This window comes from Podarcis erhardii (genome assembly GCF_964252035.2).
Source record: "Podarcis erhardii genome assembly, chromosome: 2".
NCBI classification, from domain to species: Eukaryota; Metazoa; Chordata; class Lepidosauria; order Squamata; family Lacertidae; genus Podarcis; species Podarcis erhardii.
Window position 1 is genome coordinate 127635101 of NC_138498.1, and position 24368 is coordinate 127659468.

Below are 24368 nucleotides of genomic sequence, written 5' to 3' on the forward strand. Positions count from 1 at the left end.
CCCCCCCCGGGAGCCCTCAGCAGCCTCCTGGCAGGCTCTGTGGTCTGGGAGGGCTCAGGTGGAAGGACGACCAGTGGGACCTGGAAGGAGGAGGAAGAGGAGCCTCCCCTCCTTCCTTCCTTCCTTCCTTCCTTCCTTCCTTCCTTCCTTCTTCCCTTCCTTCTGCAGCTGAGCCTCCATTTGGAGAGCGTGGATGGAATCTCCATGTGGGGGTGGGGAGCAGAGGATGGGGAGTTGTATAAGGGCCTCGCCTGGCAATGTGGTGCTGCCCTCCAGCGGCGAGAAAAACCCAGCCAGGTCCTAGAAGCTAGTCCATTTATGTGTGTGCTCAGCTGCCAAGCAGGTCACCCCAAAAGGTGCAGCTTGCAACCTGTGCATGGCTTGCCGGGCCCAAGGAGAAAAGGGCGGCAGCCTCAGCCTCCAGGTGCCAAAGGACCAGAGGATCGGTTCTCTGAATGCGCAGGATATTTTTAGATCCTTAAAAGAGATGGGTGGGAATGTGGGTGAAGAAGAAGCCAAGCTCAACAAGATGGCCAGGATCTTGAGAAGCCGCTCTGAGGCTTCAGCACAGGCCAGAGTCCCAGCCCAGGGGGTGCCTTCACTGCCAGCCCCACCAGCCTCTGGAAAGGAGGGCCCCCCCATGCCCACAGTTGCAGGTCAGCTGCCAAGGCCCCCGACACCCTTTCCATGCCCCCCCTTCCTTCTTTCCACTGTTGCTGGTAGCAGTGTTCTGGATGCCTTGCAATTGCACACATCAAAACCAAAGCCAGAAACCAAACATTAAAACCATAACCCCTAAGGAAGGCATATAACAGCCTCCTCCCCCCAGGTGCCCCCCAGGATGTTGTTTTGGAGGCTGCTCCTGTCAGCCTCATCCAGTTGGGAGATGTTTCCCATACCACCAAGTGGGGGGCAGGTGCCTGGTTAGGGGAGGCAGCAGATAATTAAAAGTATGTTACAAAAACGCACAGCAGCACCAAAATGCCCACAGCTGAAGATCTGCAACTATACACCTCACAGAAAGGCACTGAGTCGGAAAAGCCAGAGAAAGCCAAAGTGGGCCTCTCTGCTGCGGGCACCCAGTCACCAGGGTGCCACCCCTGGAAAGGCCCTTCATATTCCCTCCGAGGGGAGGGAGCCATGACAGATTTAAAAGAGGTTAGAACAAGTCACCGTCACAGAGCAAGGGCAGGCGCATGCATCAAAAGCTGACCCATGAAGATGCCAGGAGCACGGGGGGGGGGGAGCCCACAGCTAAGGGGTCACTGTGGAGAAGGCTCTCCCACAAGCCACCTACTCACCCCACACATACCAGAACAACTGTTGAGAGCCTTCCTCATTTTAATGCCCAGGCAGGTCTGGGGGAAGGGGTGGTCTCTCAGAGTCCTTTAGAGCTTTAAACACCTCTGGGAGCATCTTGACTCAAGCCCAGGAACTACAGGGCAGCCAACCTTGGCAGGGGGCAGCCCTCAGCCTGTGTCCTGGCCGCAAGGGGAAGTTGGACTTTGAAGGTCAAGAACCTAAGGCCTGCAGCCCTTAGAATTGGGTGCAGAACAGTCTGGAAGGGCAGGGCACGCGATTCCATCTTTTTCCAGTTCAAACCTTAAAGGTAAAGGACCCCTGACAGTTAAGTCCAGTCAAAGGCGACTCGGGGTTGCGGTGCTCATCTCGCTTTACAGGCTGAGGGAGCCAGGTTGGCCGCAGTTTTTCCGGGTCATGTGGCCAGCATGACTAAGCCGCTTCTGGCGAAACCAGAGCAGCACATGGAAACGCCGTTTACCTTTCCGCTGGAGCAGTACCTATTTATCTGCTTGCACTTTGGGGCATGCTTTCGAACTGCTAGGTTGACAGGAGCAGGGACCAAGCAACGGGAGCTCACCCCATCATGGGGATTTGAACCGCTGACCTTCTGATCAGCAAGACCAAGAGGTTCAGTGGTTTAGACCACAGCGCCACCCGCGTCCCTGGTCCCCCTCAAAAGCTTCTCTTCATCCTCCCCTTGGCTTGCCTCCGGGATCTGAGTGTCCCAGTGGTGATAAGGCCCACAAGCTACCCCCCCCCCACATGGATTCCAATGAAGTAAGAGAAGCAGGTGCCCCTGGACTGAGCCAGTGCCCAACTACCCACTTCCGTCCACAACACCCCGCCCTTTGCCTGCTGTGAGATGAGCATTGCGTCTCCCTGCACAGGGATGGCCCTTAGGGATCAACCACCCGAGTCCTCTGCCTCCGTCTGGCATCTCCAAGGAGGATGCAAGCTAAGGAGCAGAAGGCATGTTGAGACTGAGGACTGGGGGGGGGGGGTGCATGCAGCTTTCAACAAAGTATCTGACCAAAGACCCCCACACACCCAGTAAGCCTAGGAGTATATTATGTGTCATCCAAGGAAGTGGAGGTATTTCTTGCAGCAATGGATCTTCAAATGCATAACGCTTGGAAATGGTTTGTCAACAATTTTATCTTTTTCTGATCACCTACAATGGCCCAGCGTGTATGAACTTACTACAACCAGCTCTTCTGTCACTAGTGACTCTTCTGTTTTTTCTCCATCTGCAAAATTTTCAGAAGTATAAGCTTCCTCACAACCAACGACAGTGTTTGCTGCCTCTTCTGTGTACTTTACGCAGCATATTTGTGCTAGCCAACAGTGTGCCAGTTCTTTCTTCTGCTGTTACCCATTTCTCAGTGTGTTTCCAGAAAGAGTGAAGCCAGCTCTTCTAACATCTCCCTCTTCAAGCTGGAAGGTGTGCAGAGGAATATGATAAAGGGTCTGGAAACCAAGCCTTACGCAGAACACTGGAGGGGACTGGATATGCTTAGCCTGGAGGAGACTGAGAGGAGATATGATGGCCATCTTCAAATATCTCAAGGGCTGCCGCATGGAAGATGGAGAGAGCCTGCTGTCTCCCGCTCTGGAGGGTAGGACTCGAACCAGGAGCTTCGAGTGACAAGAAAGGAGGTTCCGAATAAACATCAGGAAGAACTTTCTGACAGCAGAGATTGGGCGGCCATCTGCAGGACATCCACTTGGACTTTCCTCACACTAAAGTAAAAGCTTTTCCTTCAGCTGACCCTGGTTTTGGCAGAAAGGCGCTTCTGACAGCAAGAGCTATCTGACAGTGGGACCGTCTCCCTCAGGAGCTGGCGGCTCTTCCTCCTTGGAGCTTCCAAAGCGGAGGTTGGACGGCCGCCTGTCCTGGATGGGAAGAGTCGTGCACTGCAGGGGGCTGGACTAGATGACCCGGGGGGGGGGCCCTTCGCAGGTCAGCGGGATACTCCGGGGCTGGGGCATTATTCCGCCCTCCCAGCCAAGCTCCTCCTGGGATCCACCAGGGACGGGGAATTGGGGCGCTGAGGAGCCCCCTGGGCCCCCCTCGAGGGCGCCTCAGGCTCCGCCCCCTCCGGCGTCAGAGGCTCCGCCCCCTCCTGGCGAGCTTCCCGCCCCTTCTTCCGAGGCCTCTTCCTCGCCCATCCCCCGCCGACCCCGCGGCCTCTTTCTCTCCCTCGCGGAAGCGCCCGGCCGGGGGGGCCTCCCCCGCTCCCGGCTCCCGGCTCCCGGCCGCCCCGGTGGGAAGCGAAGGCGAAGCGGCGGCCCGGCGACCGACCTCGCGCTCCGCCTGAGGTAAAGTGAGGCGGCGGCCGCGGCGAGGAGAGGCACTGCGGCTGCGCAGGGGAGGGGCCGAGGGGAGGAGCCTCCGCCGCCTCGCGCGCCCCTCGGGCCGGCGAAAACCCCGCCCCTCTAGGTCAGCCCAGCAGCAGGGGAAGCCACGCCCACGTCCTCGCCTCGTGCGCGCAGACGCAGCGGCCGCAGGCGGGACGGCGGGACTCCCCGCCACATGACGGAGCCCCGCCGCGCTACAGGGTGAAGCGCCCCGAGACCTATGGCTATAGGGGGGGTATACAAGTTTGATTATTAATAATAGCAATAATAATAATAATAACATGCATACGATGGTGGGGGCAGGTAAGCCTGCCCCACATAACTGATCACAAGAATGGCAATGCCCATCAGTTTTTTGGGGGTGCCCCCCTCAAATATTTGATGGGGGGCGTTCAGCCCCTAGAGGTTTGGTACTAGGGAGTCAGGGCTGTGCTCCCAATGAAATCCTACCCCCACATGAAACGGGGGGGGGGGGGGCGGGAGAAGCAGCGCTGCCTCTGCCCTGGCCCACCCTCTGAATTTGCTCAAAGCTTAAGGCATCTTTCTTGGGAAATCGCTGTGAGGCACTTAGACGGGTGGCATCCCTACTATTACAACTAATCATAGTAATCTTAGTCATAATCATGGTGCAGGGGAGGCAGGAGTCCCCCTGTCCGCCCCCCCCCCCTTGTGCTCCTGCATGGCTGCGAAATTTGCCCATTTGGGGGCTGGCCCTCCGTTTTCTGGACCTTGAACTGGGGAGCCGGATGCCAACGCATGAAAAGGTAACCAGCTGAACTTAGCAGCTTTTGCCCTTCACCTACTTCCCCAAAGTATTTGACGCTATTAGGCATGGGGGGGTATCCAAATGAGGTTCCCTGCCAGGGAAGGGGGGGACAGGTCCCTCCGGGGCCCACTTGAGGAGGGGCCCTGGGGCCACCTGGGAGGGGTGGGGGGCACAAAAGGCCGTCTTCCCTGGCCAGGAAGGGAGCCAGCAGCGCCAGCCTCCATCTTGGCAGGGGCTGCAGAAAAATATGGGCCCCGCTTGGCCTCTCCCTCCAAAGGGGTCCTGAGACAGCAGGAAGGGAGAGTAGGGCAGCCCCACAACTGGGACGAGGAGGGGCTGACGCTCCCCACAAGCTCAAAATGGACTCCAAGAACCAGCCCTGGCATCACACGGGACTCGGGTGCGAGAGAGACACCCACCAGGCCACCCAGGCATGGCTTGGCCTTTGGGAAGGGCAGTTTTTCTTGGTTTTGCATCCTTTCTTGCCCCAAACTATTTTTTCTCAGGGAGCAGCCCTAGATTGGCCTCTCTTGAACTACAACTCCCATCATCACCCACGTGGCCAGCCTGGCAGGGGCTGGTGAAAGCTGCCCTCCCCAAAATGGCGGGAGGGTGCCAGGCAGGGGGGCATCGCCCAGCACCCCATCTCCCTCTCTCCATTTTATCACCCAACGGGGGCAGACCAGGTGCGTAGATTCCTGAGACACGCAAGGTGCCTAACCCTAACTCTGCCCTTTGGAACTCCCTGCCTCTTGAAATCCAACAGGCACCTTCATGGGACTCTCTGCAGAGCCTGCTGAAAACATTTTTGTTCAGACAAGCCTGCACAGGTGCTCAGAAAGTAGAGGTTATTTTAACCTGTTTTAGTACAAATTCTAACTTTTGTAGGGTTGTGATTTCCCCCAAATTTTGCTTGTTTTCTCTTTCTGTAAATGGCTGAGGTTTTTTTCAGTCACATGGTGTGTAAATTTCATTAAATTTTGTGTTTTTTATATTGTATGTTTATGTTGTGAACCACCCTGATATCTACAGATGGAGGGTATAATAATAATAATAATAATAATAATCAGGAGTTGGGCTTCAAATGTCTCCAAGGAACCCCCACCAAGCTCCATAAATATGGGGGAGGGTCCACTCTGCCATCTCTCCCCCACCAGCAATGCCCCTTTTGCCTAACAGAGAGCCCTTTTAAAAAAAAAACTAAGCAAAGTGAATTTTACACGCTGACAGCTTGTCAGATTTTGCTGAAAAATGAAAATCAGCTCTTTTTTTGAGGGGGGAGGCATCTTAGACAGTTCCCTTCCAACTTCACAATGCAATGATTCTATGATTCTACAAGTTTTGCATACGGCTTGGTTCTAATAAGCCTCCTAACAAGAGTTTTACCGGAACGCTGAAACGTAAAACAGGCAGTTGAAAACAGTCGGGGAAATGCTTAAAATCGACAGCGAGCGGAAATATGAAAAGACGTGTTTGCATATTGGATGTCTGGGTGGGCTTGCCTGAATGAAAACGTTGGCAGCAGGCGCTGGAAAGAGTCCCCGAAAGGCTCTTCTTTGCTTCCTGGCCCTGAGAGCCACCAGCCTTTTCCAAGCTGCCTAAGCCAGTGGGCACCTTCTCCTCATGTGGCAAGGAGTTCCACCAGTGAACTGGGAGAAATGCTGCCTTTTCTCCCTCTGAACTTCACCCCCAGGGGCTTTTTTGGGGCAGCTGCGAGGGCAGCTGCCCCAAAAAAGCCGCTGGGGGTGAAGTTCAGAGGGAGCATGCTCCCCGCTCATAATTTCCATCCCTTCGCTTTCAGGCGCAGCCTTGGCCCACCTGCCCAAAGGCGGCTGCGACAGGGAAAGGCGTTTCCCTGCAGCTTCGAGCAGCACGCAGAAAGAGCCAGGCCCTCCTGAGACAAACACCTGGCGGGGGCAGCAGGTTGGCAACACAATCTTGCCCCCAGCGGGCAAAGCAATGCCAGAGATGGCCCAACCAACCACCACCACCATTCTTATTTATTAAATTTATATCCTTGCCTTCATCCCATCTCCACAGGCAGATGAAAATCACCCAGCGTCACCCTCCCCCCAGCCCAGCCCAGTCCAGTCCTCCACACCCCCTAGCCAGAAACTCAGGCGCCCTCCTCGGCTGACCCTGTGTGATTGCATTCCGAAGTGCAGCAAGTGGGTTTCAGAATTGCCCCATGGCAGCGACTGAGAGAGAGAAGTTTCAGAAGGAGACAGGATTAACACTGGTTAAGATAGTGAAATACCTAGGGGTAATATGACTGCTAAGAATGTGAACTTATTTAAGGATAATTATGAAAAATGTTGGATGGAAATGAAAAAGGATTTAGAAATATGGTCAAACCTGAAGCTATCGTTGCTAGGCCGAATTGCTGCGATAAAGCTGAATGTATTGCCAAGGATGTTGTTTTTGTTTCAAACATTGCAAATTTTGGATAAAATGGAATGTTTCAAGAAGTGGCAGAGAGATATTTCTAGATTTGTCTGGCAGGGCAAGAAGCCTCGAATAAAATTTAAGATATTAACTGATGCTAAAGAAAGAGGTGGATTTGCCGTGCCGGACTTAAAACTTTATTATGAATCAGCCGCATTTTGCTGGCTGAGAGAATGGATGCTTCTTGAGAACACTGACGTGTTGGATTTAGAAGGTTTTAACAATGTTTTTGGGTGGCATGCATATTTGTGGTATGATAAGGTCAAAGCACATAAAGCGTTTAAAAACCATATTGTCAGAAAAGCACTGTTTAATGTTTGGATAAGATATAAGGACTTGCTTGAAAATAAAACCCCAAGGTGGCTGTCACCAATGGAAGCGAAGGCTCAGAAAAAGCTCAATATGGAGGCCAAATGGCCGAAATATTGGGAAATTTTGGAACAAGAAGGAGACAGACTAAAATTGCAGAGTTTTGAAAAATTAAAAAATAGAGTGCGAGACTGGCTTCATTATTACCAGATAATGGAGGTGTCAGGGGTTCAGGAGCAGAGGCACAGGGGAGAGAGGAAACGGAGAGCGAAGGGGAAGAATCTGAGGGCAGCGTAGGGGAGTATGACAGTGGCCCGAGAGATTCCATGAGTTTCTCCAGCGATTCAGAAGATTCCCAGAGGGGGGCGCCGATGGCCAGGGCAAGGGGGGTCCCAGGGGGGACGCACCAGAAGCAAGGGGCCAGCGGGGACTCCCAAAGCAGCAGCGGGAGATCAGGACCAGTTCCCCCACCAGAGCGGAGTGGGGGGGAAGAGTCCCATGCATCAGGGCCAGCGTCTCCTCCAGCAGGGAGAGAAGATGAGTAAGGGCTGGCCACGCCTCCATCGGAGAGTCAGAGAACGGAGGGGAAGTCAGGTCCAGCTAGCCTCCCCGAAGGGGGAAGCAGTGACAGGAGCAGTGTAACAGTCAGGAGGAAGGTTGCCGCCTGGGCGTGGGCGCCAAGTTCGAATGTACAGGCGCGCGGGACAGCAGAAAACCCGGATTGGGAACCAGGTCCTAAAGCCCGCCGGAGGCAGGGGGAAGACTCAGGGGACTCAGCGTCAGAAGAGTCTAGAAAGGGCAAGACCCCAGCGGACAGGCGGACCCAGAGGAGGAAAGAGCAAAGGAAGAGGTGGAGCAAGGCCAGAGTCTTAAACTGGTGTCTGGGGGGAGGAGATTCAGACGGAGCTTCAGCGGTCTAGAGTTTAAGACGTAGAGCTGCGCGCCACGGCTTTGAAATCGAAACTGAACTTCAATAAAGACTTTTGTATATAACAAGAACTGGCGTTGGTCCTCTGTGAGCTGGGACCTAGGGCAGCTCTGACAGGAGGCATATAATTTGGACAAAAAAATTGGCTTCCAGGTGGAAAAATCAAAACTGGAAACAGAATTGCTAGATCCTAAAATTAAGAACTTGTCAAGAATGTATAACTTGCTGTTGAAATAGAATACTCAGGATGAAACGGTGAAATCTGTTATGATTAAATGGGCACAAGACGTTGGACATAATATTATGATGGCTGACTGGGAACAGTTATGGACCACAGGTATGAAGTTCATGGCATGTAATGCCTTAAGAGAGAATATAAATGAAAATGATATACAGGTGGTACATGACACCAGTAAAGAGACCGAAGGTACATTCTTTCACCTCTGGTGGACGTGCCCAAGGATTAAGACTTTCTGGGAGATGATCTATAATGAAATGAAAAAGGTATTTAAATATACCTTTCTGAAGAAACCAGAGGCCTTTCTCCTGGGCATGGTCGGCCAATTGGTGCCAAAGAAGGACAGAACTTTCTTTATGTACGCTACAACAGCAGCAAGAATACTTACTGCAAAGTACTGGAAGACACAAGATCTACCCACTCTGGAAGAATGGCAGATGAAGATGATGGACTATATGGGATTGGCAGAGATGACTGGCAGAATCCGAGACCAGGGAGAAGAGTCGGTGGAGGAAGGTTGGAAGAAATTTAAAGACTATTTACAGAAACATTGTAAAATTAACAACTGTTAGAAGGATGTTAGAAATGATGTTATTCGTAATTATGATATCATTGCTAACAACCACAACGAAAAAAGGCGCCTAGACGTTCAATTGTGGCAACCATAGTCCAGGTTTCAGGTGCCATTTGGCAATGAGATTATATATACCTGAGATTCTAACCCCCCTCCATGAATTGGCCTGAAGAGGTGCCCGGCTGGTGCTTGTGGCTGCCCCCCCCCGAGCCCCCCTCCCACGTGGCCAAAGGGAAAATCTCTCTTGCGCTCTCTCTTTCTTTGCCATTCTTTCTCCACCTGCTAGAAGGCCAATTCAGGATGGAGAAGCCTGTAAGGCGCCACCAGCTTTTGGGTGGGTGGGTGGGGGACACATAGAAGGAGGGAGGGGGCTAGGGACCTGGGTGCGAGTGGCGCTGCCTGCCCCCCCTTGCCCCCCAAGTCCAACAAGCCACAGGCCAGGAAATGGTGGCAGAGAGGGGAACAGCCCCCCCCCGCAACGTAAAAATGCCAAGCTCCCACACACATTGCTTTTGTGAAAAGGACTGGCTGGCGATATGCAAATGGCATGCAAATGCGAATCTGCTCCCAGCTCGAGGTGCCAATCAGATCTGGAGGCATGCAGATCCCTTCTTCACAAGCTCATTAAATCATCTTCAGGGATGCTTGCCAAAAAATCTCCCCCCCCCCCCCCGACACACATCAAGAGGGGAACATGTGGCTTCGGCCCAGGAAAAGCGAAGTTTTTTGGGGACCTCTCCAAGGAAGGCTGCTTCCCCAGCAGCCAAAAGGAAGCACCCTACTTCTGCTGGTCACATGAGGCAGAGCCCCCACAAGGTCGCCTGGACACCCCCCCCCCAGGACAGGGGTGCGGATCCTGCCAAAGCACACTGTTAACCCTTCAGCTGCCTGCCAGCCACCACAGAGGTGTCCCAGACCTCATCTCTGTCCTGGAGACCCCCACTCCCCCTTTCCATCCTCTTTCTGTTGCTATGCAAATGATATGCAAACGGACAGCGGCAGAAGCCACTGGGCAGCAGCATCTTGTTGGGGGGAAGCAGGAAGGAGTTGCACCACTGTAGACACAAGCAGAACGCGCCCCCCCCCACCGGAAAGAAAGGCCCTGGGTGGTCTCCCAAGGAGAAAAGTGGGGGCGGAAGAGAAGTGGCCACCCTCCTCTCGCCAAGTCATTCCTGGGGGATTGGGACCTGCACCCCCAAACAACAGTGCTATGGGTCAACCACAGAGTGACAGGACCGGGGGGGGGGGCAGCCCCAGTTCCTGGAAGTGGCAGCAGAGCCACTCGGGCAGCCCAGGACACGCCAGCAGGGGAGGGGGCTTGGGGTGCCCCTTTCCTCCTCAGGCCACCCGATGGGAAGGTGGGGGTGTGGAGAAGCCGGACCTTCCTGTCTTGGGGGGGGGAGGATGTCTTGGCGGGTGTGTGTGGCTGGGGGGGGGGACAGCAGCTCCCTGCAGTGCAGCATCACACTCTGGGAATGTGCTTCTTGCTGAAACAGCCCCCCCACCACCACCCCAGCATCCCTCTGACAGGGTTGCCTAGCAACATCACGCCCCCTCTCCTGCCACAGGAAGAGAAGGGAGGCCTCCGGGTGCCAAGCAAGGGGTCCCAGAGCCCCCCCCCAAGAAGCCCCTTCCTCTTAAAACACAAGGACTGGGAACAGAGAGCAATACACACACACACACACACACACACCCTGGTCACTCTCCCCTCAAGTGGGGATTATTGGGCTCTCTCCCCGTCCCCCACATATCACTTGGTGTGGGATCCTGATACACTGCTCCCCCCGCCATGCTTTCAATGGCACAACCACAAAATACATGCATGAAAGTGTTTGCCAGGCGTACTGCGGCCCCCTCCCCACAAAATGCTGCCCCTCACCCACTTTGCCTTCCTGCCTGTGCTGGTGCTGCACTAACTCCCCCCCCCCCAATGGCTGAGAGGGGGTCTGCCCCACAGGAGAGGCAGGCACAGATTGAGGCTTCTAGGCCTCTGAGCATGGGCAGAGTAGGAGTTAGGAACCTGCAGGTGCGCGGAGCAGTCTCCAGGTGGGGCAGGAGCCCCTGTTCCCTGACCACTGGTCCTGCTGGCTGCTGAGGGTCCAGCCGCGACAGGAGACAGGCTGCCACATGAGGGCCACAGGAGGGGGGTGGCACAGCTGGCAGTGGGAGGGGGCACTCAGGAAACCCCCAGGACCCTATTCGGACCCCCACCCCCGAGCTAGCCATCATGGTGTGCTCAGCAATTGGAGGGGGGGCGCATTTGGCGGATGGGACCACATGGCAGTGCCAACCCTGACCCTTTGCACGGCAGGAAGTGGGATCGCCAGAGAGGGCTATTTTTTTGGGGGGGGGCGAATTTGAGGGTTGAGGTGGAAGGAAAGACCGAGCTATGGGTCAAGCAGGGGCCTTCAAGGATGCAGGCAGGAGGAAGGGGCCCACTCTGTCAAGGGAGGACGGCAGATGTGAGCAGCATGGGCCGGGGGGGGCAAGAAGAGCTATAAGACACCCCCCTTACAGGCCTCCGTCTCAGGCAGAACCCCCCTCCAGCTCAGCATCAGCGAGGAGCAGAGGGGATCCCGGGCCTCTGGTGGTGATGGCGGGGGCCTCGCTCGGCCTCATCTCCCCACAGAGAGGTGCTCGGGGGCGGGAGGAGCTGCGCTACCTGCCCCCCAAGCCACGAAGGCCTTCCCGGGAAGGTCTGGGATCCAGCGCTAGGATGACGCCTCCCTGCCCCCTCCGCCCCACGTGGAGACCCAAGCGGGCCGCGGGCCAGACGGGGGTGGAGTGGGGGGCACCTGCCCCCCAAGTTCCAGCCGCCCCCCACCCGCCAGGCCCCAGGACGACCCCCAAGATACACAAAATAATCTCCAGCCTGCAGCCCCCCACCCCCACTCCACGCGCCCCGTCAATCCTAGCCCACGCCAGCCTCGCTCCGGATTCACCGCTGCATCCCCCGAAAATGGGGCGCGGGCAGGGTGGACCTGGCCGGGGGCGGCGAGCTTCCCCTCCCTCACCACCCCCCCGACACACACACATCCACGCGCGCGCCCTACCTCGGAAGGGGGCATAGGACATGGTGCCTTCAGCCTCTGCCTGCGCGCTCGCGGCTCATGGACCAGCCGGGGAGGGGGTCGGCCGGCCCGGCAGGGGAAAGGGAGCGGGAGCCGCGGGGAGGGGGCTCGGCCCGGCAGGAGGAGGAGGACTAGGCGGCGGGCGGGGGGGGGGGCGCCGGGCCTGCCTGCCTGCCTGCCTCCCCCGCACTGCGCCCCCGCCCGCCCGCCTGTTGGCGGCGCCTCCCCGGCTGGTCCTGATGCGAGAGGATGTCGCCGCTGGTCCTGATGCGAGAGAGGATGCGGGCGAGGATGCAGGCGGCGGCCGCGGAGGAGGAGGATGCTGGCGCGGAGGCTGCGGCGCGCACAGGCTCCCTCTCGCCGCCGCCGCCGCCGCCGCCGCTGCTGCTCTTCGCTCCTCCTCGCTCCTCGCCTTGCCGCCTCCTCGTCCTCCTCCTCCTTCCTCTTCCTCCTCCTCCTCCGGCAGCCGCCTCAGCATCACAGCCCGGCCGGCCGCGCAGAGGAGGAGCAGCAGCAGCAGCAGCGCATCTCCGCCGCGTCGCCGCAGGAGCGCTGCCCACTCTTAAAGGCGCCCGCCGGCGGCAGCAGCAGCTGCTGCTGCATTTGGAGGGGGGGCACCGGAGCCGCTGCGGAGGGCAGGAAAGGCGAGGTGGCGGGGCAGAGGGGGGTGTCTCAAGGTGCCCCCCACCACGCTGGATCCACCACTCTCCCGGCATGACTCCCCCTCCATCACAGGGCACCCCCAGCTTGCAATTGTTAGGTGTGGTGGGAGAAGAAGGCAGTGTCTGATGCGGGGTTGCTACTTTCAACCTTCCCCACGTGGCGACACCCCCATTCTTATCACCCAGGGTGCAAAGGCTCAGCACAGCTCCCCCCCATCCCAAGGCACATCTGGAGGGGGGTGCCGTGGCTTTGATAGGCCCTGCTCACTCCTTCCTCCACCTCCTGGCCCAGCCACACAGAGCAGAGGCCTGTTCCACTGGTCCCTCCATCCCCACAGCAAGCTGGAAAAGCAGGTCCCTCATGGGCCCATTTTACAGATAGGGAGGACTGAGGCTTCTGGGGCCTCTGTGGTCATGTGCGCTCTCTTGCCAGCTGGGCCAACCTTAGCCTACAGACAACCCTGTGGTGTAGGCCAATGCTGCAGGCGAAGCAGGACCTCTTTGCAAGAGCCATGTTTGTGATGGGGGGGCTATTGATTTCCTCAGTTCCCCAGAAAATCACCCTATGGGAGCCATGCAAGTGAGTTGTGGGTAGCTCATCTTATTTTGCCTTCTATTGGGTGGAACGGGAGGGTTCTGGGCAGAAACTATTTGATGGATAAGCAAGAGAGGATATATTAAAGTTAATTTATCTCTCACATGAGAGGTTTAGAGCCTTGGCCTTTCTGAGTTAAACTATTCCCATCCCTTTGCAGAGTAGAAAGAGAAACGTGAGAGCAGGTTGCTTAGCTTTAAATGTACTTGGAGTCACGCCCTTTGCCACCTGCAAAAGTAATCAGACTGTGTGGTAAGTACAAGAAAACACGTTTACTCACATGTAGGTCTTGCCAGGATTCAGCAAACAACATGGTACCAGGCAGACAGTGATGCTTGTAAGTGACCCTACAGACTCAAAGAACCGAGGCTGTCAAGCAGCTCAGTGACCTTTGGCTTTTGACTTAGAAGAAACAATACATTTTCTGCTCTCTGGGTTGTAGGAGGATTTTCCTAATTCCTTGACCTCCACACCCTAGCTTAAATACTGGAGAACTATGTCTGTATTATTATTTTTTAAATAATATTTATTACTTTTAAACCTTACAAAAACAAAGAAGAAAAGAAAAAAGAAAAAAGGCAAAAGAAATACAATACAATACAATACAATACAATACAATACAATACAATACAATACAATACAATACAATATATAAACAATGCACAACACAACATTAACACATTAAACTAAACATAAAAAACAAACAAAAACAATTTATTAATTTTTTTAAAAAACATACATCATACTGTTTCAGTGCCCTATCTTTCATTCCCTCGTTTCATCGACCTCCTCTCACCTCCCTTTTTGTATTCCACTTCTATTAATTATTTCAGCAATTCCTTTCCCTCTTTCTCTATTTCCTGTCATATAATTATCTTAACTTATTTTAACCTTATCTTCCATTAATACCATAATACTTATTTATACTTAACTCCTTATAACATTTCTACTAAAGCCATATAATTTCATTCCAACATTTTTCTAACACTCATTAATTTTACAGTATTTCTATAAATAAACTTTAAACTTTTTCCAATCTTCTTCCACCGTCTCTTCTCCCTGGTCTCGGATTCTGCCAGTCCTTTCCGTCTATTCCATATGGTCCATCAACCTGGTGATCTTCTGTCCGAGGCTCTTAACTCTTTTCCAAGTCCCTTCTGCAGATCTTCTTCATATTTATACATGCACTTTACTTTGACTTCTGCTGATCTTGTTCTTAATTTCCTTCCTTTGATGCCGAGGAGTAGATCTTGGGGAGGCTCCAACCTAGCAATGTTTTTATTCCTTCTCGACAGGTCAGCCAAATCTCCATAGTTAGCACTAAAGTCCAAAAGATAATTCAGGACGTGTTTCAAAATCCCTCCAAAACTGAAAGTCCCCACAACTCCAATCTCCTCCTGGCCCAAGTCCAAATCCCAAAGGTCAGTACATCCCTGCATGAGGGAATCTACCCAACTTTCCTTCTCAAATCCAAGCAGGGCTCCAATCCTCAAAATCTGACTTTCTCTAAATTCAGTCATAGAAGGCAACAACTTATATTCATCAAATTGCCTCTGTAGGACTGGGACTCTCTCCACTTGTTACAGATAGGTAGCCGTGTTGGTCTGCCATAGTCAAAACAAAACAAATTCCTTCCAGTAGCACCTTAAAGACCAACTAAGTCAGTTCTTGGTATGAGCTTTCGTGTGCATGCACACTTGTATCTGAAGAAGTGTGCATGCACACGAAAGCTCATACCAAGAACTGACTTAGTTGGTCTTTAAGGTGCTACTGGAAGGAATTTGTTCTCTCCACTTGTATTACTTTAGGTTCAACAACAACTTTCTCCCTTGCCTTCTCAACAATTTGCCATGTCAAAGTAGATTCCTGAAACGATTCCTGAATAGTTTCTGTATAGATGTTCACTTTTTGTCCCAAATCAGTCACTTTTTGTCCCAAATTGTCAATTTTGATAGTCATCACATCTGTCTTCTTATGAAGCTGTTCCAATGAGGCACTTATCTTGCATAATGCAATCACTAAGGCTTCTTCTGTCGACATTCTTACCAAGGTCAATCCCTGGTTCTCACAGTTTTTTATCTCTGCAGCTAGTAATTCCCCCAGCTCCACTCCTGTAACAGTTTCAAAGGCTCCCTCTAGAGGGAAACAATTTCTATTTGTATCAATCCTTTTAAACACAGTTCAAGCAACAAAATTAGTTTCAATTTTCAGTTACTTTTACTCCTTTTTAAACGCAGAAGGAAATAATGGAAACAATATATTTCTCTTATTTAACTATCTGTCCACATACGTTTTATTCACAGTCAATGAACTTTCCCAAAACGTCAGTCTTACTAGCAGCCCATTTCCAGGTTCAAAGCGGTAGTAATTTATCTTTCTTCGCTCTCTCTCCTGCAGGCTTACGTGATCCAAAATTTCCCCCCTCGTCTCCTGCTTCCAAGGGGGGGTTTAATGATTTTAACCGATGGAAGTTTAATCCTATACAGAAGACTTTCCAAGACTTTAGCTTGCAGCCTCTTTGCTTCAGTCTATTTACAAAAGGGGAAGGCGGACTTCCTGTTTTAAACCTCCCCATTTCGGTGCCAAATTAAGACGTTTAAAAATCAAATTTTCCGTTCTACTCACGGGTAGTTGTTTTAAGATCAAATTGTCCACAGGAAAAAGTCAGCGCTCTCCAGCAACAGCTATGCGGCTTCACTCTGTGAAAGAAGCAGTCAATTCGAAGCACCGTGCCACTCACCCCACGTTGCTCCGGATCCCCGGAACCGGGTTTCCCCGCAAGTAGGGGAGGCGCAAAAGGTGCCAGCCAAATCCCACGTTCACAGGCTTCTCCCGCCTGTGATTTTTGGTGGGTCTCCGCCTTCGCCGTGGTAACCAGACCCTAATTTCCACGAAGCAAATTCCTCCCGATCAGAGGAATTCAGCCATTGCTGGAGGCGCCAACCCGGAAGTCCTCCTCAGCCGCCTTCCTGCCATGATGGCTTGGCCTCCGCGTGTGTAATCTTGGCCACTCTTTCTTGCAATAAGCAAGTCATCTACGAATGCCAGTACATAGGGAAAGGGCCCATTTTTGCATTTGCCGTGCAAACACTTGTCTGTGTGGCTTGTGTGTGCCCTGGCTGTGTGAACATGCTGTACAATGTCTCATTCCATGCCCAGTAGCCTGTCTTAGACCACAGAGGCCCTTCTGAAGATTGCATACTAAATGGGCTTCATTTGGTTCAACAAAACTTTTGTCCTGGCCCCACACTGCTTTTTCGTCCTGCACCCCTAGCTATGCCACTGACCACATAGATGGTGCTGATCTCTCCTGTTTTGAAGTCCAAGATTCTGTAGCCTTTGCCTCCAGAAGCATATCCTCAGGGAATTACTACTTCTGCCCTTCTTGTTATTTATAACCTCTCTTGCAAGCCTGAGCTCATTCTGAGTTTTAGCCCGCCTGATGTTTACCCTGCAACTGTTGGCTAGTTGTGTCTACTCCTCCTTTATCATTTCCCCTTTCTTCCATTTCTTACACATTCCCTTCTTAACTCTCAGCTCACCAGTTTCCTTAGCTGCCTCCCAATTTTCTTTCCTGATGGAATTGTCTGCATTTGGCCCTTCAGGATTTCACCTTTAAGAAACTCCCATCCATCTTGGACTCCCTTCTCTTTGAGTATTTCTGACCATGGGATCTCACCCAGTAGCTCCTTCAGCTTCCTGGAATTGGCCTTCTTAAAATCCTTGTCGATTACCCTCAGCTTTCCCTTGCCTCTGAGATGCATTTTAAATAAAAGGACACATTCTACTCATGTAAAAACACGCTGATCCCTGGACTGTCTGCAGGCTGGATTTAGAAAGTGATTGGGCCGGATCCAGCCCCTGGGCCTTAGTTTGCCTACCCATGGTTTAGCTACTCACCCTGATAGGGACCTAGTTGGTGCTATTTTTATAGAAAAAGAGGTGCCAGACCACACCCTTGAGAGATGCCGGAACTTAGTTTTGGTGAGTTCTGGCTGCAAAAAAGCCCTGGACCTAGTGAGCTCAGACCCATTGCCATCTTGCTGTGCCTCCAAACCACCAGCCACGTCAGTTTTGTCCCAGGCCGCCCCTGTCTGCAGGGCTACGGTTAGAATTCCTGTCTCCACTAACCCAACCAGTGCAGCGATTATGGCATTCAAACCATAAGCTTCCTTTTGAATCAATGCATTGATTCTACTAAATATTCCTTCTGATGTTTGTTTTGTCGGGAGACATTGGTGTCATGCAAAAGTTCCCCCAGCGAGGGAATTGTACTCTCTGTGATGTTATTTCCCTTGAACGTCTGTGGCAGGAAAGTTACAGCTAGGTAGCCGTGTTGGTCTGCCGTGGTTGAAACAAACAAACAGACAAACAAACAAACAAAATTCCTTCCAGTAGCACCTTAGAGACCAACTAAGTTTGTTACTGGTATGAGCTTTCATGTGCATCTGAAGAAGTGTGTATGCACACGAAAGCTCATACCAATAATAAACTTAGTTGGTCTCTAAGGTGCTACTGGAAGGAATTTTTTGTTTTGTTTCGACTGTGGCAGGAAACTTAGACTAAGGATTAAAATCCTCCTGGCTTCAGATCATTCTCGTTTTTCATTTACAAGCTGATAGAGACAGAGCCTTACTGTAAGTTCCCTCTCTCTGTGTGTCAAGCGCCATATTACTACTTTCAGTGAGTGGAAAGTAACCAGGGGCGTCTTACCCATAGAGGCTAGTGGCGCGGGGCGCCAAGTTCTGGAGAGGCGGAAGCTGGACGCAGCGCCTCCCGGCACCAGCACCACGGATATGCTTAAGACGGCCCTGAAAGTAACTTATAAGTATCACTGCCTGCCTTGTCCTCTTCACTGTTCTTTGCTGAAGCCTGGCAAAACTAGAATGTGAGGAATCATATTTCCTTTTGCTTACTACTCAGTCTATCACCTGCTATTTTTGTAGGAGGGAAAGAGGGTGACTCCAAGAGTGCTGGGACACTCTGGAGAAGTATATCTAAGGCCAAGCAGCCTAATCTCAAGCTTCCATTTTTACTCTGCAAAGGGATGGTCGTATTTTAACACAGAAAGGCTGGAGACTTGCTGATGTGTGGGTGTTCTGGACTGGCACCATGGGAACCCCCAAGGGAAGAAGGCTCAGAGCCGGGGGTTGGTGGTGGGACACTGGGAGCAGACTGGGAAGAGGAGGCGTCGGAAGCTGAAGAGGCATCAAGGTTTGGTGAGCAGGAAGGGGCAGAGGCTGGAAGTTGGAGAAGAAGGGGGCCAGAAAAGCAGATTGCGACTACACATTAGGAAGAACTTTCTAAGAGCCACTCGAACCGCAGAAAATATGACCCCCTCGGGAATGAGCTGCCAGGGGACAAATGGAGTACAGAAAAATGTAGATGTTATGGGTAAGGGGGCGTCCTGCCTTTGCTGGCTGCGGGAATGGATTTTGCTAAAAAATACAGATTTATTAGATCTAGAAGGTCATGATAATAGGTTTGGGTGGCACACATATTTATGGTATGATAAAATGAAAGTACATAAAGGATTCCTGAACCACTTGATAAGAAAATCAATCTACAAGGTATAGGACAGGTATGAAAACTTATTAGAACGGAGAACACCATGGTGGCTCTCTCCATTGGAAGTAATTTTGGTTTAAAAAATTGAACATGAGAGGTGATTGGGCCACCTATAATGATTTGTTAAAAGAGGCAGGAGACTAACAAAAATTGAGAAATTTTGAAGATATTAGAGAATTGTTACTGGATTGGTTACAGTATCACCAATTAAATGATGTTTTTAAGGTTAATTTAAAAAAAGGTTTCAATACAATGTACAAACTACTTTTAGACTGGTACACAAAAAATGAAGAAGTTAAGGCAATGGTGATACATTGGACTAGAGATTTTGGGTATTATATTCAACTTTCATCATGGGGAAAATTTTGGAAAGAAGAAATAAAGTTTACTGCATGCTGTCCATTGAAAGAAAATTATATGAAAATGACATATTATTATCTAACACAAGTAAAATTGCTAAAATGTACAAAACAATTTCAAAACTGTCTTGGAAATGTAAAGAGAAGGAGGGTCCTTTTTACCATATTTGGTGGACATGTATATTGGTAAAGGCTTTCTGGGAAATGATATACAATGAACTAAAGAAAATGTTTAGAAATACATTTGTTAAAAAACAGAAGCCTTTCTATTAGGAATAATAGATGAATAGCTACCAAGATAAGATAAAAGCCTTTTTATGTCTGCAACAATGGCAGCAAGAATGCTTCTAGCCCAGAGATGGAAGGAAGGAGAAGTACCAAAAAAAAGAAGAATGGCAGGTGAAACTGATGGATTACGCGGAGATGGCGAGACTGACGGGGAAGATCTGAAACCAGGCAGATCAAGTATTTTCTAAAGACTGGAGAGTGAATTTGTAATTTATTTAAAAGATCACTGTAAACGGTTAAAATCTTTGACAGGCATGTAAGGACACTTGTAATGTGGAATTATTTATGGTAAATAATAAATTATTATTATTAACCCTAAGGTATCTGAAGAAGTGGGCATGCACATGAAAGCTCATATCAAGAAAAAACTTAGTTGGTCTCTAAGGTGCTAGTGAATTTTTTATAATAATAATAATAATAATAATAATAATAATAATTTATTATTTGTACCCCGCCCATCTGGCTGGGTTTCCCTAGCCACTCTGGGCGGCTTCCATAGAAACCAAAAATACACTAAAATATCACAGATTAAAAACTTCCCTGAACAGGGCTGCCTTAAGATGTCTTCTGAATGTCAGGTAGTTATTTATCACTTTGACATCTGATGGGAGGGTGTTCCACAGGGCGGGCGCCACTACCGAGAAGGCCCTCTGCCTGGTTCTCTGTAGCTTTGCTTCTCGCAATGAGGGAACCGCCAGAAGGCCCTTGGCGCTGGACCTCAGTGTCCGGGCAGAACAATGGGGGTGGAGACGCTCCTTCAGGTATACTGGACCGAGGCCGTTTAGGGCTTTAAAGGTCAACACCAGCACTTTGAATTGTGCTCGGAAACGTACTGGGAGCCAATGTAGGTCTTTCAAGACCGGTGTTATGTGGTCTCGGCGGCCGCCCCCAGTCCCCAGTCTGGCTGCTGCATTCTCGATTAGTTGTAGTTTCCGAGTCACCTTCAAAGGTAGCCCCACGTAGAGCGCATTGCAGTAGTCCAAGCGGGAGATAACTAGAGCATGCACCACTCTGGCGAGACAGTCCGCAGGCAGGTAGGGTCTCAGCCTGCGTACCAGGTGGAGTTGGTAGACAGCTGCCCTGGATACAGAATTGACCTGCGCCTCCATGGACAGCTGTGAGTCCAAAATGACTCCCAGGCTGCGCACCTGGTCCTTCAGGGGCACAGTTACCCCATTCAGGACCAGGGAGTCCTCCACACCTGCCCGCCCCCTGTCCCCCCAAAACAGTACTTCTGTCTTGTCAGGATTCAGCCTCAATCCATTAGCCGCCATCCATCCTCCAACCGCCTCCAGACACTCACACAGGACCTTCACCGCCTTCATTGGTTCTGATTTGAAAGAGAGGTAGAGCTGGGTATCATCTGCATATTGATGGACACCCAGTCCAAACCCCCTGATGATCTCTCCCAGCAGCTTCATATAGATGTTAAAAAGCATGGGGGAGAGGACGGAACCCTGAGGCACCCCACAAGTGAGGGCCCAGGGGTCTGAACACTCATCCCCCCCCACCACTTTCTGAACACGGCCCAGGAGGAAGGAGCGAAACCACTGTATAACAGTGCCCCCAGCTCCCAGCCCCTCTAGACGGTCCAGAAGGATGTTATGGTCAATTGTATCAAAGGCCGCTGAGAGATCCAGCAGAACTAGGAAACCACTCTCACCTTTGTCCCTAGCTCGCCGGAGATCATCAACCAGTGCGACCAAGGCAGTTTCAGTCCCATGATGAGGCCTGAATCCCAATTGGAAGGGATCCAAATGGTCCGCATCCTCCAGGCGTGCCTGGAGTTGTTCAGCAACCACACGCTCAATAACCTTGCCCAAGAATGGAAGATTTGAGACTGGGCAATAGTTGGCCATACTGGCCGGGTCTAAAGATGGTTTTTTAAGAAGCGGTTTGATGACCGCCTCTTTCAGCGGATCATGTTCCCTCACAGAGGGAAGCATTCACCACCCCGCAGAGCCCATCGCCCAGCCCTTCCCGGCTTGCTTTTATTAGCCAGGATGGGCAAGGATCAAGGAGACAGGTGGTTGGTTTCACGCGTCCAAGCAGCCTGTCCACATCCTCGGGGGTAACGGATTGAAATTGATTCCATGCAACTTGACCAGACAGAGCTCTAGCACTCTCCCGCACCAGCCCTGCTCCCACGGTGGTGTCTAGCTCCTTCCGAATATGAGTGATTTTATCTGCAAAAAACTTTGCAAAATCGTTGCAGGAGATCTTGGGGTCTTTATAAGGCCCCGGTGGTAAAGATGGTTCCGTTAAATTGCGAACCACCTGAAAGAGTCTCCTGCTACTATTTTCTGCAGATGCAATAGAGGCGGCGAATAAAGTCTTCTTCGCCGTCGCTATTGCCACTTGGTAGGCTCGACGTTGAGCTCTAACCTGGGTCCGGTCAGATTCGGAGTGAGTTTTATGCCACCAACGCTCTAGCCTTCTCAGCGATTGTTTCATTGCCCTCAGCTCCGAAGAAAACCACGGGGCTGTCCGGGCTCCATGCAATCGGAGAGGGTGCTTCGGAGCCAGACAGTCGATAGCCCTGGTTAACTCAGCTTTCCAGCGGGCCACCAGGGAATCAGCTGAAAGGCCATCAACATGGGATAAAGCATCCCCTACCACTCTCTGGAAACCATTTGGATCCATTAAGTGGCGGGGGTGGACCATCTGAATTGGTCCCACCTCCCTGCAGAGGGGAAGGGTCGCGGAGAAGTCTAGTTGCACCAGGAAGTGATCTGACCATGGCACTTCTTTTGTTTCACTTTTACTTAGTGTCAGATCACCCACGTCACTAGAGGTGAACACCAGGTCTAAGGCATGTCCATGACTATGAGTTGGGCCAAACTTATTCAGGGGCAGCCCCATGGAGGCCATGCTTTCCACGAAGTCCAGAGCAGCCCCTTGTAAGGTCGTGTCGGCATGGATGTTAAAATCTCCTAGGATAACCAAACTAGGTGTCTCCAGGAGAAAATCCGCCACGACCTGAAGCAGCTCAGACAGGGAATCCTTGGTGCAGTGGGGAGGTCGGTACACCAAAAGGAATCCTGTACTGCCCCTATTGCCCAACTTCCAGAACATGCACTCAGAAAACTGGATCTTCCCAGTAGGACGCCTGGTGCAAGCTAGTGACTTCCTAAAAATCACTGCAACCCCCCCTCCCCGCCCACATGACCTGGGTTGCTGTGCGTACGAGAAACCTGGTGGGCAAGCAGCGGCAAGGACAGGCCCATCTGCTTCCTCCAACCAGGTCTCTGTCACACATGCCAGGTCAAATCCTCCATCCACAATCAGGTCATGGATGGCAGTGGTTTTATTCATCATTGACCTGGCATTACACAGCAACACCTTCAGGTCATGTAGGTTTCCCCTGTTGATTCCAGTATCCATCCGGTCAAGGCCAGACCCGGAGGCAGGGATAGTCTTCAAACAACGACTAAACCTGCCTCCTCGGTAATGACATGGTCTGGTCTTAGCGTAACTCCGCCTCCTGCCCATGATCACCGAGATCGGATGTCCCAGTGCTTCCCCCCCTGTGGAACTTGTCCCAGCCATCGTGATGGCTGGGGCCCCACTCCCAGGCAGCCCTGATCCCGCCCCTTAAAAACAAAACACAAACTATACAGAACCAATAAAACAACAATAACAAAAAAAGGAACAGAACAATAATACTAAAATTAATCCCCAACAAAATATCCATCCCACCCACCCCCAACAAAGGAAAAAAGGAAAAAAAGAAACTAAAATTTAAATTGCCACCGACTGCTTGAGGACATTTTAAAGCATATTAACCACCTGGAACAGGGAAGCAATGGCAGAACACTTCCCACATTTCCCCAAGAGTTTGTTCCAAAGGTTTGTTCCTGGGCCATGCCCCCTGCGCCAGTAGGAGAAGGCCCTGGAAGGGAGCAGGCCCTGCAGTCCTCACCCAGCCGATTAATAATAATAATATCTGCTGGAGCTGTCTCACCAAAGAGCTGTCTCTCTGCCCCAAACCTGGATCTAGCCATCCAGGAATACTTTTTAAATATATACCTCAACTTTTCCTTTTAACCAAATATTCCAACCAACCAAAATGAGATGGTGGGATAGAAAGGTGAGGAAATGAAGAAATACACAGGCCTTGAGAAAGCCACCAAGGGACGGAGGTTGAGAAAGGCAGCCCAAGGCATTTCGCCTCTGGAGTTGGAGTGAGCAACCTGGGCTCAGAACATCCAGCTGCCTGCTCACATCTCCCAGGTGCTCACAAATATCCAAGGAAGCACGCAGACCTAGTGGTGTGAGGAAAAAATCCTTAAATAAGAGACACGGGGGAATGATTAATGGACTTCAATGTCTGTACACTAATGCGCAAAGCATGGGAAATAAACAAGATGAGCTTGAGCTCTTGGTACAGCAAACTAAATATGACATAATAGGCATCACTGAAACCTGGTGGGATAAGTCCACGATTGGAATGTAATAACGGAGGGATACAATCTATTTCTCCAACCTGATCCTAAGAGATATTCATAATTCTCCTTGGAAAACTACAATTAATCTCAAATTCCGCTCTCTTCTCAATTTGAACCGCAAAACTGTTTTTAACTTAGAGTGTATTAGCCCGGCGGCCCTTCCTCCAATCAAAAAGAAGCTACAGCAACTTGACTTCTCTAACACAGCTTCCCATGCAAGAGGGCCGTGTTCAGGCTTAGCCCTAGCTATTCCACCCCCTGAAGGGATCCCTCTATACTGCCTCACAATTCCTTCGGAGGCTAAGCGAAGGGCCTTTACCTGTGCCCGTCTCAACTGTTTTCCTACAGCAGTTTTGTCGGGTCGTTATTCCAGAGTTCCCATCGCAAATAGAACATGCACCTGCAATGGCACGGCTCTGGAGACTATGGAACATGTAATGCTCTTCTGTACCAACTG

The 24368-nt window shown here is 51.3% G+C and overlaps 1 protein-coding gene across 1 annotated transcript in view; it reads right to left on the reverse strand.

Annotated features, from left to right (window-relative positions):
- SYNGAP1 (synaptic Ras GTPase activating protein 1) overlaps positions 1-12122 on the reverse strand; it is a 66313-nt gene extending 54191 nt beyond the window's left edge. The window contains 1 exon segment of the mRNA XM_081849362.1: positions 11974-12122. Coding sequence (XP_081705488.1) covers positions 11974-11995 — 22 coding nt within the window. The 5' untranslated portion in view covers positions 11996-12122.
- Positions 12123-24368: the final 12246 nt, after the last annotated feature.